We start from the raw sequence: 17,266 nt of genomic DNA on the forward strand, positions 1-17,266 counted from the left end.
TGCTGGCTCCTTTCTGATTCTCCTATGCAGCAAGGCTGCTTCCAATTCAATGGAACTGAAGTCTGGGCTGAGCCTCTCACACTGGCACTTTCTAGAAGACCCTCTGAAGGTCTAATGCCACAGGCAGCACTGAGAGAAACCAACTTATGTTATCCACCCCTCCAGGCAAAGTCCATCAAGTGAATTCCAAGTAACAGCTCTACATGTGCTGGGCAGGAGGTTGGGGTAGGGCGGGGGTGAGGGCTGGAAGGCTCAGAGGAGGAGCTCACAGTCTAGTTGGGACAACAAACCCTGCACAGATGGGACAATTAAGGAACAGTGCTCAGTAGACGTGGCAGAAGTGTGTCCTGGGAGCCTGGGAACACTTGTTTCGGACAGAGGTCTTGACTGGGCCAAGGAGACAGCCATGCTGGTACGGGACCAAGAGGCATTGCTCCAGCCCTGGCATGGCCACCCAGCAGCTGCTGATGATGATAACACAGGCCTGGCAGAGCATTGAGGTGGGTGGAATTCGTGTCAGCTCCCTGTTTACCTCCTGGCGTTGCAGAGCTGCCTCTTCCCAGCAGCTGTCTCCACTGACTGCTCCAGGTGAGGCACTATGATGCCTCCCACCAGAGGGGCTTGCATTTCAAGGGGCTCACCCATAAACTCTTGGTCATCCTTAGGGAGTGGTGGGCAGACATTCAGGGGTTCCCAGGCAGCTTGAGACTGCAGAGTAGAGCTGGGAGCAGCATGTTAGCAAACATGCTTGTCACTCGAGAAGGTGGGCATGCATGCTGGCACCCAGTCCCACACAGAGACAAGGACAGACAAGTGTGCATGGCTGCACACTCAGGCATGTTTTTGCATACATTCTTGCCCAGAAGTACCTACAATGCTACTTGGACACAGATGGCTGCCTGCATGCTCGAGGTGTCTGTGCTCGACACACACGCACATACACACTTGTGTACACACACACACACACATAACACACACACTGGAAGGGGCTAGTCTCTCCCAAGGACAGCAGGTGGAGGTGCAGAGGGATGTTAGGAGATCTAGACCCCATCATGTCCAGCTGAGGCCTCTCCTGCAGGACCTCATATCAATGGGACCTTTTATAGCTACCCCTGCCATGGGGAATGGTGACTGACAACTACCAACCCCAGCCTGAACGTCATAATCTAGCCCTCACTGGCCCTGGGGAGGGAAGGGAATAGCCAACTAGATATCACTTTGCAGTGAAGGAAGGCAAACAAGGGGGAGCCTCCAACACACAGCCTCCTTTCCAGGGCACCCCTTCATGCCACGTATGTAAGAAACAGAGGCTGCAATCTACTCCCAAGTTTGGTGTCTGGCAATGGGAGCATAGGAAGCAAAAGTAGGCCCTCTTCCACTCAAAGTCAAGACTCACCCCAGGAAATGGCCTGATTACTGCTCCCCAGACACAGCTGGGGATGGAAGTCAGGCGAACCATCTAGGGTGGGGACCCCACTCTTAGAGGAGTCCAGCAGCTCTGGGGGAGGGGGTATGGGATGGGGTTGTGGGGAAGGTATCCATCTTCAGACTTCACAGGCCCAAGACTCTGTGCTGGGTGCCTTCAATGTGGGTTCCCAGGGAGAGGGGAAGATGACATCCCAGGAATAGGCCAGGGACCCGAGGGGACCCAAGGCATCCCACCTTCTGCCCCTCACCGTGGAAATAGAATTGCATGTAAGAGGTACCTCAGGCCCCGCACTGCCCCCCATCCCTGGAACCCCAGAGTCTGTCCGAGGGTGAGGTCCCCATGTCTGCTCCCTCTTCTGACTCCCTTCTGGATGAAGCTCGACCTTGCATTAGAAATGGAGGGAGGACGGAGACTGCCTGCAGGTGCAGCTAGGACATGGCCTGCATGGTGCCAAGGTCTCAGGGTGGCGGCTGCTGTCCAGGTGAAGTCCCCTGTCTCCGCAGCAAAGAAGGTGCTGGCAGGTCGAATAGAAACTTGTGCTTTAATATATCTCTGTGGGTGTGAGTGCGTGAGTGTGTGTGTGTGTGTGTGTGTGTGTGTGTCACATGACGGTTGCAGGGCCTTAAGCCAGGCCTCTGTCCTTGTTCTCTGCTTGTCCTCGCAGTCAACGGAGGCCCCCTCCCTGATGAGCCGGCCCTGCCCCGGGGCACCCCGGCTGGCGGGGGTCCGTCTTTGGTAAAGTGCAGACACTTTGGTGTGCCGGGGGGCGGGTGGGGGCCACACAGCTCTCATCATCTTTGCAACACCAGGAGGAAGGTAGCCATGAGCCCCCAGAGCTCCAGGCAGGGCTTTTGGGGGGCTCCACTGCCCGGCATTACCACCACTGTGGCAGGAGAGAGAGAGGGAGACAGGCAGGAGAGCCAATCAGCTTCAGGGGACACAGAGTGGCAGACTGTGGATCTTGGGAGGACCCACACCCCTGCCTCCTGGGGACACCTGAGGATGGAGCTACTGTCTAGGCACTCAACCTGCTGGGAGCACATCAGACACTGCAGCTCATTTAGACACAGTGACTTGCGCCACCTCACTTGTCACTTTCTTTCTCTCCCTCTTTCTCCCCCCACCTCCTATGGAATTGGGGCCTCATCCATGCACAGTCTCACTGTTCTGAGCCACTTTTTTCCATTGAGATAGATAGATAGATAGACAGACCCCACAGCACCTCCCATGTGGCACTGGGGCTCAAGCCTGGGCTGTGCTCATAGCAAGGCAGGCTCCTACCCTACATGTGATCTCTCCAACCTGCCTCTAGCCCCTACTCCTTTTCTGTGAAATGAGTCTGACAGAGCCACTCACACGGGCTTTTATGGGAATTAAATGAGATCCAGTGTATGTGGGGTTTGGTACACTGTAATGGCTCAGTGAATGCAGGCTCTTACTACTGGCAATTCTTGGCCTCAGAAAGAACACACATTCACATTGGGACCCATGCATGTCAGAGACACGTGGCCACAGGCCCTAGAGGTTTGGTACTGTGACTAACTCAGGGAGCTCACAAGAGGGAGGTCTGGTCTTCTCATTATCTTGCATGTGACTCCAGCCAGGGGTGGGAGTATCCCAGCCATCTAGAACCCCATTCAGACTCTGATACAATCCTACCTCCCCCAACACAAACAGATGCTCCCACCCCTCAGCCATGGATTCTACTAGGGTCCCTCTTTCCCATCCTGCACCTTTATTGGGATCCAACTGCTTCCGGGGACACTCTCCCTTCTTCAATGTGACATCATCTATGGCGATGTCCCCCAAGTAGCCTGAACCTCGAACCCCCTCAAAAATAATCTGGAGTAGAATCAGAGAGCAAGGAACACGGATTAGGGCAGTTCTACCAGCACCAGAGGCCCAATCCACCTCTTCCCCTCCACCTGACACCCCCACCCCACCTCTTCCCCTCCACCTGACACCCCCACCCCCTGCCTGTTTTCCTTGATCACAGAGAATAAGCACCAGGAAGTGGTTCCTGACCATAGCAACTGACAATGGTCATAGAGAGGGGCTGGGTGAGGTCAAGAGGGAGCTTCAGGCCTGGGACTCACCTGGAAGGGCCCACTGGGGTTGATGGGCACATGTGCCTGCTGCCACAGGTTGCCCTTATTGCCGCTGAGGGACCAGGCATGTGTGTCCAGACCCCCTTTGCTCCGGGACCGCACCAGAAGGTTGAGGGAGCCTGTGGGTAGATAGTGTGGGGAGGCGTGTAGACTGTGAGGTCTGAGTGGTCCCTCAGTCTGCTCTCCCCACTGCCTGCCCAGAGCACTGTCCTTCTCTGCTGGATAGCACCTGACCCCCTGCCAGACGAGTTCAATGTCTCTTACCCTGGGGCAGGGGGGACCCTCAATGTGTAAGAGAGAAAGGGAGAGGGAGGAGAGGGAGGACAGCAGCAGCACAACAGTTCATTGGGTCCAAGCCAACCTGTAAATTTTCCCATAGGTCTTCTCTTCCTGTCTAACCAGCAGACCCTCAGCCCCCATCCATGTCCCCATGTCTGGCCAGGACAGCGTCCTAATGTGGTGGGGCTTGTGTCAGAGCACACAGCAGGAATCCCAAAGCAGGTGGCTCATGGCCCTGGTGGTGCATGACACAGGGGCTGCTTTCTGGGTGGGCAACAATTCACTTTAAAATGTTCAGTATGTGGGCTGGTAAGATATGTCATGTGGACAGTGCACACCTCCTTTGCCATATGTGCACCCCAGGTTTAGGCCCTGCCCCCACTATACGGAAGAAACTTGGTACTGTGCTATCTTTCCCCCTCCCTTCTGTCTCTCTAGCTCTGCCTCTATCTGAAAAAGTCAGTTGAGAATAATGAAGCCCCCCAAAACATGTTTAACACTAAGTGAATGTTTTAAGAAGTTAAAGGTAGCCTTTCAAAGCCATGATTTCTCTACCATTGGTGCTTTGGATAGACTAGAGGAGACAGAAAAGAGCAGCTGGTCTGAAAAAAGATACTCATACATGTGCCTCACAGAGATGGGCAAGTAGCACAAGGGAACATTTGGTGACATGAGGCTGACTGTGGTTATGGCTGACTGTGCCATAACCACAGGACCTACCATACTAGAACCCTGAGGGGACTAGAACAGAGAGGGGGGACCTTGGTGTGGCCAAGAGCACTGAGTCAGTGTCCTGCCCTCCCCCGGCTCCTCTAGCCCACCTAGAGCACCCAGAGATGTGAAAGCCCAGGCTTGGAGGGAAGGGGCTTCAATCTCAGCCAGTGCCCCATGGCTGGCATTTCTATGGCACTTGCCACAGACAAAGCCCCCCCATCTGTGACACCACACAGACAGATCCCCAGCGGGGCAGTCACCAAATGTTACCTGCCTGAGATGAGGAGAGTTGGCTTGGACCAAGGGGAGCTGCATGACACAAGGTCTGGGGACAGCTGGTGCCCAGAGCTGCCAGGTGGGGTGGGAGTGGAGTGGAGAGCGGGCCAGGACAGCAAGAATCACCCCTCCCCCCAGCAGCAGGCCAGGCTGAGGACATTGCCGGAAGGTGGGGCCATGAGTGGCTGCAAACTGCACCCCCCCCCACACACATACAAGACCAGGAGGTGTCAGAATGGCATCAACTGAGCTCACATAACTTTTGAGCCTGAGCACCCCATCAGTTCCAACACTGTCCCTGTCTGCTCAGGGCTTTCTGAGAATTCATTGCAAGAAACAAGACCTTGAAAGTCCCTGAAGGCAGGTCAGCTCATTATAAACCTCCCACCCTCTTCCTCACCACTTCCAAAGCCACCGAAAGTGACACACTGAAGACTGGTCAGACTCCTGCTTTCAAGCCTCTGGGCTTTTGCTTATGCTTATCCACTGCTTGCTATGCCCTCCCCTGCCATGTTCCCCTTTTTATTCTTTATGGCCTCACTGACATGTCATCTCCTCCAGGAAGTCTTGCCAGGTTTGAGCTGGGAGTTTTCTGTGCTTCCTGTGGAGTCTAAGTTTTTCACTCTTGGCGCTGGAATATGGCAGTTATTATGGCTCCTTCCTGTCTGACTCCTTGAGGAAAAGTCTGAGTCTGATTCTCAGTAAAGGAGTTTTCACCCCTGTCACTAAAGGTTGGTAGAGTCTCAGGCAGAGTTCATCCAGCCCAGGCCTCCTTATCATTAATGAATTAATCGACTCATTTACTTACCTGATCATCACTATATGCCAGGCACATAGTGTTAGTGTCATAGAGACCCGCACTGTCCCAGCACTTACATCCAGTGGGAAACAGTAAAGGAAAAGAATGCAGGCCAGCAAGATAGCTCAGCTGGAGAGTGCACCAGCACTGCCACATGGGTGACCCAAGTTTAAGCCCAGCCCCACCGCCTTTTGGGAGCTTGGGCGCTTTGGGTCTTTCCCTCTTTGTTTTACTGTCTGATTCTACCTGAAAAAGTTAGTCTAGAGCAGTGAAGCCCTGGCAATGACAAAAACAAAATTTTACAGAAAGAAAGAGACAGGAAGGAAGGAAGGAAGGAAGGAAGGGAGGGAGGGAGGGAGGGAGGAGGGAGGAAGGGAAGTGGGAGGGAAGGAGAAAGCAATATTTTAGCAGGGGCTGTTGGGATAGTCTGAAGACTATCCCGGGTTGAAGGGACATCATGAGCAAAGTCCCCTAAGGTCAAGGCTGACTCAAGCATTTAACACAGGCAAGGGGACTGGTGTGCTGGAGCAAGTGGCAGGGGCAGTGAGAAGTCTGAGCAGTGGGCAGGGGTTGATGGGGTAGGGGAGCTGGAGCGGGGAAGGGAGCTAGGGGAGCATACACCCTCCAAGCATCCCTGCCGCACAGGCCAGAGACAGGTGAACACCCCTTTACCAGGCAGATCTTATGCTGACTGGGGCATCTGTATGCAATACATCAATCTGCCTCATGAAAGCTTCCACTGACCAGCGCCTTTGCTAAGAGAAGCATGAAGGAAGCTCTGACTCAGACTATCCCCTCTGGGCTTTCTCTGTTGCCACATCTCCAGGCATCCAAGCTCCCAAGGTCTGATTCCCTATGGGGTCCAGAAGGGTCCTCTGGGCAGCTGAATCCCCAGTGCCCCTCTAGAGCAGGGAGCAAAGTGGCCATCTGTCCTGATTGGCTTGGGATTTGGGATGGCTAGTGTGAAAAATAGGAAAAGACTGGATCAAGAGGGGCAATGGCATCACACATGTTCTTCTACCCCAGCTCAGGTGAAGTGCTGTGAGTGGACAGCTTGGAGGCCTCACTGACCACAGAGCCGGCTAACCCCCCCCCCCCCGTTCTAGTTCATCAGTTGGTGTGCTCTGTTAGAGAGCCTTTAGGGTTGCTCTTATTCACAGTCACTGCCTCTTCTTTGTAGCCCAGGGAATAATGCCACTTGCCTTCTGTGTCCTGACAGGCACACTACCAAGACAGCACAGAGGGAAAAGCAAGGTACAAGCCAGTGTGTGGAAAACAGGACCAAGAGAATATATCTACACTGGCTTCTAGATACATAGCCTTTCTGGAAAATTCCTCCCCAATCAAGTATACTGACTGCCTCTGAGGATAAGCTCTAGGTGACAGAGGGGCTGGTAGGGGAAGCGACTTTCCCCTCTACATCCTATTGTAGCTTCTGTCTCCAAGCAAAATGCATTATCTTACCTTTAAATATGGAAACAAGCCAATAAACCAGTAATTTTAAATGGTCACTTCCTTAGGGCACTTCCCTACCCAGTGCCCCAGAGTTAGCCAAACCTGCTGTCTTGGCCCCTGTCCTTTCTGTTGTAGACACATGTCACAGTTGTCACTACCTGGTATGATCTGTTCCACACCCCTCTCTTCCCCCTTGGCTGGGAGTGTGAAGAGGACAGGGATCATCCCTGGGGCCAGCACAGGCCAAGCACTGGGAGAGATGGCTGGGCTGATGAGTCTGATGAGTTGTGTGTCACCTCTGTCAGTCCCTTCTCTCCCTAAAGGACATTTCTTAAGCTCATGCCATACTTAGGAGGCAGGACTTCCGGTTCCTGAGCACAGAGCTGCTCCTTTCCAACCCTGTGTTTAGGGCATGGGGGAGTCAGACTTCAGCTGCTGTGTGGTCTTGGGTAGAAGCTTAATCTCTCTGATTTACATGTTAACTCCTCTCTTGCCTGGTGGTTGTAGGGGGCTGCTGAGACTGGACACAGAGCACCCAGGAGATCACCTAAATTGGATAAACTGGGTAAATTGTAGGCACCCAGTACCTCTCAGTTGTGTGCTCCACGTGCTCTCAATCTACCACCCCACCCTGCTGGAGCCATTTGTTGTGTACACCAAGAAGCCATCCTTAACCCCCCCCCTTTTTTTTTTTAATTAGACCACTTCTCAGCTCTGGTTTATGGTGATGAGGAGGGGGATTGAACCTGGGACTTCAGAGCCCCAGGCACGAGGGTCTCTTTGCATAACCATTATGCTATATACCTACCCCCCCACCCCCACCCTATCCTTGACTCTTTCAACAACTCAGACAAGCTGGCTCTGAACACACCCCCTTGCTTAGATTCTGCCCACACAAGGATCTCTGACTCAGCCAAGTTGGGGATCCTAGGCCTTCCTGGGCTAGTCTCTAGCCCCCTCTCCCTGCCCAGCATACTCTGGGACAGATGACCTGCTTCCCTACTCACCAATGTGCTTCCCATACATGTGATAGAAGAAAGAGACGCAGTAGAATTTGGCACTGGCGTTGTACAGAGGACTCACTAGTCGAGCTCGGTCCCCCAGTTCCCGGGGCCTTGATGTTTCAATGAACATGTAGTAACCTGCAGGGCAGGGAAAATGTACCAACAGCCTCCTTGGCAGCCCACCAAGGCCTCCCTCCACCCAAGTCCTCCCCTGCCTTCACCTCAGCTGTCTGATTGTTGTGGCTCCTCCTGGTCTACCCTACCCTTCCTGTCTATAAAACGGAAGTCTGGACCAGGGGCTAGGAAAGAGCTTGCCCAGTAGAGCACTCAGCTTACCAGGAAGAAAGCCCTGGGGTAGAACCCCACTATCATATTGGGGGCACCATCACAATGGGAGGGAGGAGGAAACTCCATGGGTGGTGGAGCAGTGCTGTGGTCTGTGTCTGTCTGTCTGTCTCTCTCTCCTTTTTGTATGTCTGGAGTAAAAATAATTTTAAAAAATTGACACCAAAATAGAAATACTGAGTATGTATAAAGCCCCAGCAGTTAAAAAAAAATGGAGGACCTAGTGGGGGTTGTATTGTTATGTGGAAATGTTATAAGTGTGTACAAACTATTGTATTTTACTATAAACCATTAATCCTCCAATAAAGAAATTTTAAAAAGAAAGGAATAAATAAATCTAGATCAGTGTGCATGAGAGTTCCTAGCTCTGATGCAGTCTCTCTCTCTCTCTTGTTTGCCACCAGGGTTATTACTGGGGCTCACGCAGTGCTGTACTATTGTACCACTCTCTGTGACAGACGGTGAGAGACAGAGACAGAGGGAGGAGAAACATCAAAGCACTGCTTCACCCTATGGTGCACTCATGTGGTGGACTCAAGTTTTGGGGGCCTCTGAACAAGGTAATGTGTATGCTCTATCAAGGATGCCACCCCTCCCCACCTTTCTCTTCTGTTTCTCTTTTTTCTCTTCTTTCTTTCTTTCCTTCTTTCTTTCTTTCTTTCTTTCTTTCTTTCTTTCTTTCTTTCTTTCTTTCTTTCTTTCTTCCTTTTGTTGCCCTTGCTGCTTTTTATTGTTATTGTAGTTATTATTGTTGTTGTTGTTATTGATGTTGTTGTTGTTGGATAGGACAGCGAGAAATGGAGTGTGCTTAACCCGCTGCACTGCTGCCTGACTCCCTTTCTGTTTCTTTTCTTTCTACTGCCCTGTCAGATCAGGGTTAGGCCCCTCTCCCCAAGACAGAGCTGTCTCCAACTCAGCCTACGGTTCCCAGAGAGAGGGCAGTATCCCTCCCCAGCCCAGGGATCCCCAAGGTTAGACCCCCATAGCAGTCCTCCTCTGCTAGAAGTAGAAGCAGGTGTGTGCTCACCCTCAGGAGTGCCACTGATGTCAGTGGGGGGTCCAGTGTTGGGGGAGCGCTTGGGATTCTGAGTGAGGGCGTTCTGTCGGGTCCAGTCAAAGTTGTCTGTCAAGTCCTGGGTGTAGCCACAGATCTTCTCATCCTCAAAGTGGCAGGTGTTGTCTGCATCAAGTGAAGGGAGACAAAGAGGATAAGTTTCCTAGAACCCCCAGCCCAGCTTTGCCCTTCTGCGCTACCCTGAGGCAGCCTGGCCCAAGCAGCTGGGCAGTCACCCAGTTCCAGGCTTGAGAAGCCAGGCATCAGAGGCCCTGACAAACCTGTTTCCCAGGAAGAAACTTCTTCAACTTTTTGGGCATTCTAGACCCTTCTGACATCTGGTGACACTAAGTACCCCATCTCAGAATAATGTGAATGTGCAGAATCTCAAAAGGAAATCCATCACATTGAAATACACTTGTCAAAATATTGAAAACAATTTTGTGATGTTACAAACAATGGATTTTGCTATGATCTCACTAAATCATAAGAGCCGTAGTTCCGGAGAACACAGTTCCAGAGAACTGCCATAGTTCTGGAGAACTAAGGAATGAAAATGATGCTTAGAGAGAGTGGCAACCACTTTACAGCAATGCAAAAACATTAGGCTTTTACTGATTACAAAGTCACAGGTACTCATGACAGCACTGTATTTGGCCACCTGTATTCAAAATTGAAGCAAATACTAAACTGCAGCTAGAGGTCAAGACAAAGAAGTTAGCAACAGCCATAGAGTAACCGTATGCCCTTCCAGGTTCTAGATTCTTAGACTCCCTGCCTTTTATACACATATCTTTTTGGAGGTCAGTGAATTTCAGATGAAGGCTCTCTTCACCCCATGGGGAGTAGCTTCTTGATTTTTCTACTGGGAGCTGTGAATGGTATTGGGTGAGGGTTAGAGACCTTGAGTTAGAGATGTTCCCTATCATCTACCATTAAGGACCAGAATAAATTCTAGATACAAATATTTTCAAGCGCAGCCCTACTCCCCTCTGCTTCTCCTTCCAACTGTTGGTCTCTGACCCATTTTCTTTGCTTTTTTTTTTAAATATTTATTTTATTTATTTATTCCCTTTTGTTGCCCTTGTTGTTTTATTGTTGTAGTTATTGTTGTTGTCGTTGTTGGATAGGACAGAGAGAAATGGAGAGAGGAGGGGAAGACAGAGAGGAGGAGAGAAAGATAGACACCTGCAGACCTGCTTCACTGCTTGTGAAGCGACTCCCCTGCAGGTGGGGAGCCGGGGTTCGAACCGGGATCCTTATGCCGGTCCTTGTGCTTTGCGCCACCTGCGCTTAACCCGCTGCGCTACAGCCCGACTCCCCGACCCATTTTCTCTCTGGATATTTTCTGGGGTCCTTTTCTCCTTCCAGGGAGTGCTCTGTGTCCCTGCAGGGATGAAGCAGTGAGTAGGGAGTGTCTCACCTGAAAGGTTGGGAGAGTTGATGGCTGAAAAAGCAAGCAGGAAAACCAAGTTAGATCCAAAGGGGTGGGCTGTACAGAGAATGTCTGCACTTGGGGCCCAGGCCCAGGGTCACCAGAGAAGGCCAGAGGATCCAGACCAGCAGTGACAGTGTAGGACACTGCACAGAAGAGCCCCCCAGACTTAGGAACCACAACGGGATGCAGGAGAGAGTCCCCTGGGTGACAGCTGGGCACCCTCATCCCACCAGCAGCCCCACATACGCTCTGTGTAGTGGATGATGCGGGAGGCCATGTCCCCAGCCCCGAAGGTGGTGTAGGGCGTGAGGCGGATCTCATAGCTGTGGGGAACTCGGAGGTCAGCCAGGATATACTCTAGCAGCTGCCCCTTCTCCACATGCCGCACCGGGATGGCCTTCACCATGGCATTGTGCTGGTTCAGCTGCAGATACAAGGAGTTCCTAGTTGCCCTACAGGCCCCAGTCTCTACTAGAACACCCATTTGGACCCTGGTGTGGCTTAGGGGCAACACTGGGGAGCAGAGAAGGGAAAGGAGTAGGATATCAGTTTCTAGGACTAGGCCTCAGTTTCCTTTTTTATTGGGGAGGAGAGGGAGAAAGAGAGAAAAAAGAGAAGAGAAGAGAAGAGAAGAGAAGAGAAGAGAAGAGAAGAGAAGAGAAGAGAAGAGGAAAGGAGTGAGAGTGAGAGTGAGTGAGTGTGCAAGTGATCATTCCTTCCACATCTACCTTCCAGGGTTGCCTAAATAACAGCTGACTGTGGGGGCCCAAGAAAGTTCACTGGGGAGGACACCTTCCCTCTGATCTCACTGCCATGTTTGAACCCCAACACCACTATGGGATGTTGTGGGGTGCACTATGGTACCAGAGGATGTTTAGTGCTGTGGAATCTTTTCTTTTTTTCTCCTTTTGTTATTGCCAGGGTCTTACTGCTCTGGGCCAACTTTTTCAGTAAAATGAGGATGAAAGAGACAGAGAGAGGGGAAAAGATACCACAGCACTGAGGCTTGAACCTGGGTTGTAAACATAACGAAGTGGGTTCACTAGCCAGGTGAGTTATTTAGCTGACCCTGGCACCTCTCTCCCCCTTTCTCTAGGTCTCCTTAGTTGAATGAAGAAAAGCAGCCCAGAGCAGTGAAATTTTACATATGCAAAAGTCTAGGTCCAGGAAAATAAATGATTATAATACACATTGAATAATCAGTATATGCTGGACATTATACTGTTTTTTTTTTTTTTTCAACTATTAACTTCTGTATTCCTCCATGTATGGATCTGATGGGGTGGACTATCATAATCACCACCATTTTATAGAAGCTGAGGCCAGGGGTATAGTAGTGGTGCACCTGGTTTAGTGCACATGCCACCATGCATAAGGACTCAGGATCAAGCCCCTCAATCCCCCACCTTCAGTGGAGAAGCTTCACAAGCAGTGATTCCACACCCTATTGGTCCCTCCATCTTTGACACCTCCATTCCTTTGCTGCCACTCTTCCGGAAACCCTCTATGGTTTTTAGTTTAAATTAAAGGAGTCATTATTGTGGTGGGAATAATGAAATAAAGTGGAAGAAAAGGCAAAAAAAATGGCTGTGGTGCAGGTCTTTCTCCCCCCCCCCCCAGTGTCTTTCTGTCTCTATTCAAAAGAAGAGGAAAAGGAGAAAGAGGAGGAGAAGGAAGGAGAAGAGGAGGAAAAGAAGGAAGAGAAAAAAGGAAGAGTAAAGACAAAGTGATCATAGGAAGTGATGGGATTCCTTGTGCAGGCATGAAGCCCTAGTGATATTTCTGGTAGCAATAAAAAAATAATTAGAGACAAAACAAGAAAGAAACTGAGGCCAGTTATAGCTTGACTGAGCTCGCACAGAGCTGGCTTCTAGCCCAGGTAGTCTACCCTAAACAAACACTGTCATTCTCCACATCTACCGCCTGCCCCTTGGGCTGGCCAGAGCTACCTGTGAAGCCAGACAAGACTAGAGTAGTGATTCTGTTCTTGCATTCTAAAGACCCAGTAGATGAGACTTGATTCCTCCACCTTAGACTCTTAGCCCAAGGATAAAATCTGTATTTTGTGGGGCCTGGTGTTGTACTCGGTTGAACGCACATTACAGCACACAAGAACCTGGGTTCAAGTCCCTGGTCCCTATGTGTGAAGCTTCACAATTGGTGAAGCAAGTACTGCAGGTCTCTCCCCCCCCTCTCTCTTTCCCTTCTATCTACCCCTTCCACCTTTTTTTCTGTCTCTACCCAATAAATGAAAAAAAAAATTAAAGTCTATGTTTTGTGAGTAGAGCAGGTTTTGTCCCTCCTCCCCTACCTCCAGCAGCCCAGAAGATCCCTGTCAGTCTTAAGTTTGTGCCCAGATAATGGGGCAAAGGGGACAGGTCCTCGTGCCTCCCAGCAGAGCTGAGCATTACCTGGGTCAGCCTGAACCAGGGCCCCTGACCCCTTGGCCCACCTGGCGGACACTGAGCCTGTAGTTGAGAACGGGGTCAACAGCATCGGGCTCCCTCTGGGTCCACTGCAGCACGTACGAGTAGTTCTTGGACAGCTTGTGGCTGCGGGTGGGGTTGGGGGTGTCGAAGTAAAACTCCGGGCTGTAGGCTTTGGCTGAGAGGGTGGGGAGGGGGGCATGGGGCCATGGAGGGTAGGGATGGGAGAGACACGGAAAGAGGAGGCATGGGAGAGGGAGATAGATGGGGGTGGGGTGGGGTGGGACAGAGAGAGGGGATGGGGGAGACAAAGAGAAAGTAGATATTATGAGGAGAGGAGATGGTGGGAGAACAGTCAGGGAAAGTGAAGGTAGGGTAGGTGCAAGATGGAGAGAGAGAGAGAGTATTCCGAGGGGTGTGTTGACAAGAATAGAGGGGGAAGGCCAAAGAAGACAGAGAAAAGAGAAATTTGGAGAGACAGAAGGGTGTTAGAGGTGACGCAGGGAGAAGGGATAGGGATTTGGGGAAAAGATCGAAGATTTGAGGATATCGAAGTAAAAGGAAGAAAAGGAGAGACAGAAATAGGCCAAAAGGCAGGGAGACAGGGAAAGTATGGGAGAACAGGGATAAGGGGAAGGAAGGAGGTGGGACATGTCACAGGGGCCTCCGGCTGGCAGGGCTGGGTCAGGTGAGAAGGGCTGGGAAGATGGCCAGTGACCTAGGGCCCCAGCCTCCTGCTGATGAGATTGAAACAAGAGCTTTAGGTGCCCTTCAGCAGTAGGGCCTGTTGGGAGAGCAGGGAGTGCAGCTGAGAAGGGGTCAGGCTGCCAGGGGCCTGTCCTCCAGGGGGGTTGCCAATAGCTCTGAACCGGCTAGCAGAGGGAAGGGGGAGGTTCAGCTACCTCATCAGCCCCTCTCCATCCCCTCTACCCCTTTCTAGAGCACCCACCACTCAACCACAGCCCCCAAGGAGCCCAGCCAGGAAGGACTTGGTGTAGAGCTGTGAGTGAGAGAACTATTGGGCACCAAGGGTGACAGCTCAGGAAACCTGTGCGGGCTGGCCCAGCACCACACACAAGTTGCTAAGAAGCTGTCGAGGAGTGTCTCTCCTCCAAACTCCAGTTTAGGATTCTCACCTTGGTTTACTGCAGTGAAGTAGGGGTGGTGCTTCCCCATTAGCAGTCTCTAACGCCAGGATAAAAGAACTGGGATTTGAAACCTGACAGTGGACAGGAGCTGCCCAGGGCTAGAGTGGGCTTGCCTAAACCTGGTGTGTTGTGGGTGTGGCCAGAGGGGCCAGTCTAGAAACACTGGGAAGCAGGAGCACTGGGATTGGACGAGACTGATGGTGCCTGTCTTTAGAGGAAGGGTTCAGGGCGTGTGCTCTAGGTGAAATTTCAGACTAGGGAAAGGAGAACCTTTTTTAAAGTATATATTTTATTTATTATATTTTCAGTGAAAAAGGAAGTGAGACCAGAGAACTGTGCAGCAGCTCTGGCTTGTGGTGGTGCTGGGGACTAAACTGGAGACCTTGGAGCCTCAGGCATGAAAGCCTTTTGTGTAACCATTATGCTGTCTTCCCAACCTAGGAAGGAGAATCTTGAAAGGGGCTGGGCAGGAAGAAGCTAAGGAAAGTTCAGCCAAAAATGGGAAGGTCTCAGGGCAGATGTCAGGATGGCTGGAGGCCGTATGGGGGTGGGACTATAAAAGAAGTCCGGTTGGGGTAGAAAGGGAGTGGTATGGAAGAGTCTAGGAAAGGAAAAGAGCTGAACAGGTGGGCGGGTGGGAAGGGGCATGGCTCTGGCCAGGCCTGGGCAAGGGAATCAGCTTTGAAGGTGGAGCCTGGCTCCCCGGGGTCGGAGTCGGAGGGGCAGGACCTACGGGAAGCTCACCCGAGACCTGGAAGAGACACACAGCGGAGCCCACATCATTGGAGATGCTGCACTCATAGCTGCCACTGCTGTCGCGGGTGAGAGCGTCCAGGCGCAGCTCGGAGTGGTCGGGGGTTTCAGCTGCGACAGGGATGGCAGGAGGCGGTGGCAGTAGTTGACCTTTGAAGCGCCACACAGCGGAGGCGATGCGTTGGGGGCTGCCTCGCAGCAGTGAGCATCGCAGGGGCACCGGGCGGCCCAGCGCTTGGCGCACGTCCTGGGAACTGGGCTCCACCTCGGGTGGGACTGGGGGCAAGATGACAGCCACACTCACACCTCCCCGCCTGCAATACCCGCTCCTGTATTCCCAGACCTCCCAGTCAGACATGCTCCCCGGACGGTAAACTCCCACACCCGCCAAGCAATGAAAAGCAGCTTAAGTAGGGGTTCAGAACATGATCACTGGTGCTAGAAGGCTTGTTTCAATCCCAGCCCTGCCTCTCCCCTTTTTCTTTTCTTTTCTTTCAGTTAATAAGACAGAGAAAAGTTGAGAGAGAGGTAGTTAGAGCTGAAAAATAAAATAAAAAATACCTGCAGGGCTGCTCCACTATTTGTGAAGCTCCCCACCCCTGCCCCCAAAGGTGAGGCCCAGAGGCTTGAACCCGATTCCTACATATAATAATATGTGCACTCAACCAGGTGCACCACTGCCTGCTCCTTCCTCCCTCCCAGCCCTGCCTCTTAATTGGCTTCAAGACCTTACACAGATCACTTCTCTGTGACTGATCCCCTATTTTTAAAAACAGGATTTGTAAAGCCTATCCATGGAGCTGGAGAGGGTTAAATGAGTTAGTGCTTTAAAAATTTTCTTAGAACAGTGCTTGGCACGTGGTGATTAACTCTCATTATACCCTCAGACACAATGTGTTCTCCTTGAAGGTCCTTCCTTCACCTTCAGACCCCCTGTTTCCACCTGATATAATCAATTACGTCTTTGCTTAGCAGGTCTCCAGGAATAAAGATGGAGGGTCATTCAGTGGTAGAAGAGTGGCAAGGGTCACAGAACTCTGTGCCTCACTGCATGGAGGTGTCAAGAAATGTTTTGAAAGTAGCAGGTTTGGGGTAGGAGGGAGGGTCTGTCTGCAGTGGGGGGGGGGGCATGCGTTGTGCACAGGACTCACTGGGAACCAGGAGTGGGCTGTAGGACTTATGGAAAGGTAGTCCAGTTGGGGCTGCAGGACTCACACTGCACGTTCAGCTGCACCTGGGCCTCACGGGGGCGCACGTTGAAGCCGTTATAGCGAGCCGTCTGGCAGCGGTATGTCCCACTCATGTCTCGGCTTACTCGCTCCAGCCTCAGTTTCCCGTCCGGGGTCTCCTCTAGGGGCAGCCCCGAGGGCAGCAGCGCAGCCTCCTTGTCCACTCGGGACCAGAGCACCGGTGGGCGGGGCTTGCCCCGCACCTCGCACTGCAGCTCCGTGGGTGATCCCTCACGCACGGTCACCACTGCCCGGCCCTTGGGCACGCTGATAGTGGGTGGCACTGTGGGGGGGGGGGGTTGCAGAGTGAGATTAGAGGTCAACCCTGGCTTCTCTATGGGGACTCCTGATTCTCTCCTCCTACGTGGGAACCTGCCTTCTGACAGCCCAGGCAACATCCTTCTGATCCCTCAGAACTTAAGAGGTCCCAAACAGAACTCTCCTCTCCATTTCCTGAGTTTCTACCCCAGGAGCACCCCACTTCCAAAGTCATCCACACTTGCTCTTCTTTTGTCCTAACTCAGTATTACTCAGTAGTGGGGATTCCACCTGTAAAATAATTGTGCTGCTGTCTCCTCTCTCCGTTCCCTCTCTCCCCACCCTAATTACAGGTTCTGTAGTTTCTTTGCTAGAAAGTCAGCACAGATCCTTGCCCTAGCTCTGAGCATGCCAACCCTTTATTCCAAAGAAACAGCACACAGTCAGGATAAAGATTCTGCCTCCCAACCTGTCTTGAAGTTAGCTGTGGCCACATGATTGGGCCCCTATTCTCATCCTTCTGAAGCCCTACATGCAGACTGATGGCAACA

The 17,266-nt window shown here is 51.9% G+C and overlaps 1 protein-coding gene across 1 annotated transcript in view; it reads right to left on the minus strand.

Annotated features, from left to right (window-relative positions):
* Nucleotides 1-1,951: 1,951 nt before the first annotated feature.
* MDGA1 (MAM domain containing glycosylphosphatidylinositol anchor 1) overlaps nt 1,952-17,266 on the minus strand; it is a 62,091-nt gene continuing 46,776 nt past the window's right edge. The window contains exons 8-17 of the mRNA XM_007517810.3: nt 16,444-16,740; nt 15,220-15,504; nt 13,354-13,505; nt 11,148-11,325; nt 10,887-10,910; nt 9,437-9,589; nt 8,068-8,202; nt 3,526-3,656; nt 3,163-3,271; nt 1,952-2,312 (exon numbers count right to left, since the gene is read on the minus strand). Of these exons, the coding sequence (XP_007517872.1) occupies nt 2,221-2,312; nt 3,163-3,271; nt 3,526-3,656; nt 8,068-8,202; nt 9,437-9,589; nt 10,887-10,910; nt 11,148-11,325; nt 13,354-13,505; nt 15,220-15,504; nt 16,444-16,740 (1,556 nt within the window). The 3' untranslated portion in view covers nt 1,952-2,220. The remainder of the gene's footprint in view (nt 2,313-3,162; nt 3,272-3,525; nt 3,657-8,067; nt 8,203-9,436; nt 9,590-10,886; nt 10,911-11,147; nt 11,326-13,353; nt 13,506-15,219; nt 15,505-16,443; nt 16,741-17,266) is intronic.

The sequence above is a fragment of the Erinaceus europaeus genome, chromosome 4 (genome assembly GCF_950295315.1).
Source record: "Erinaceus europaeus chromosome 4, mEriEur2.1, whole genome shotgun sequence".
NCBI lineage: Eukaryota > Metazoa > Chordata > Mammalia > Eulipotyphla > Erinaceidae > Erinaceus > Erinaceus europaeus.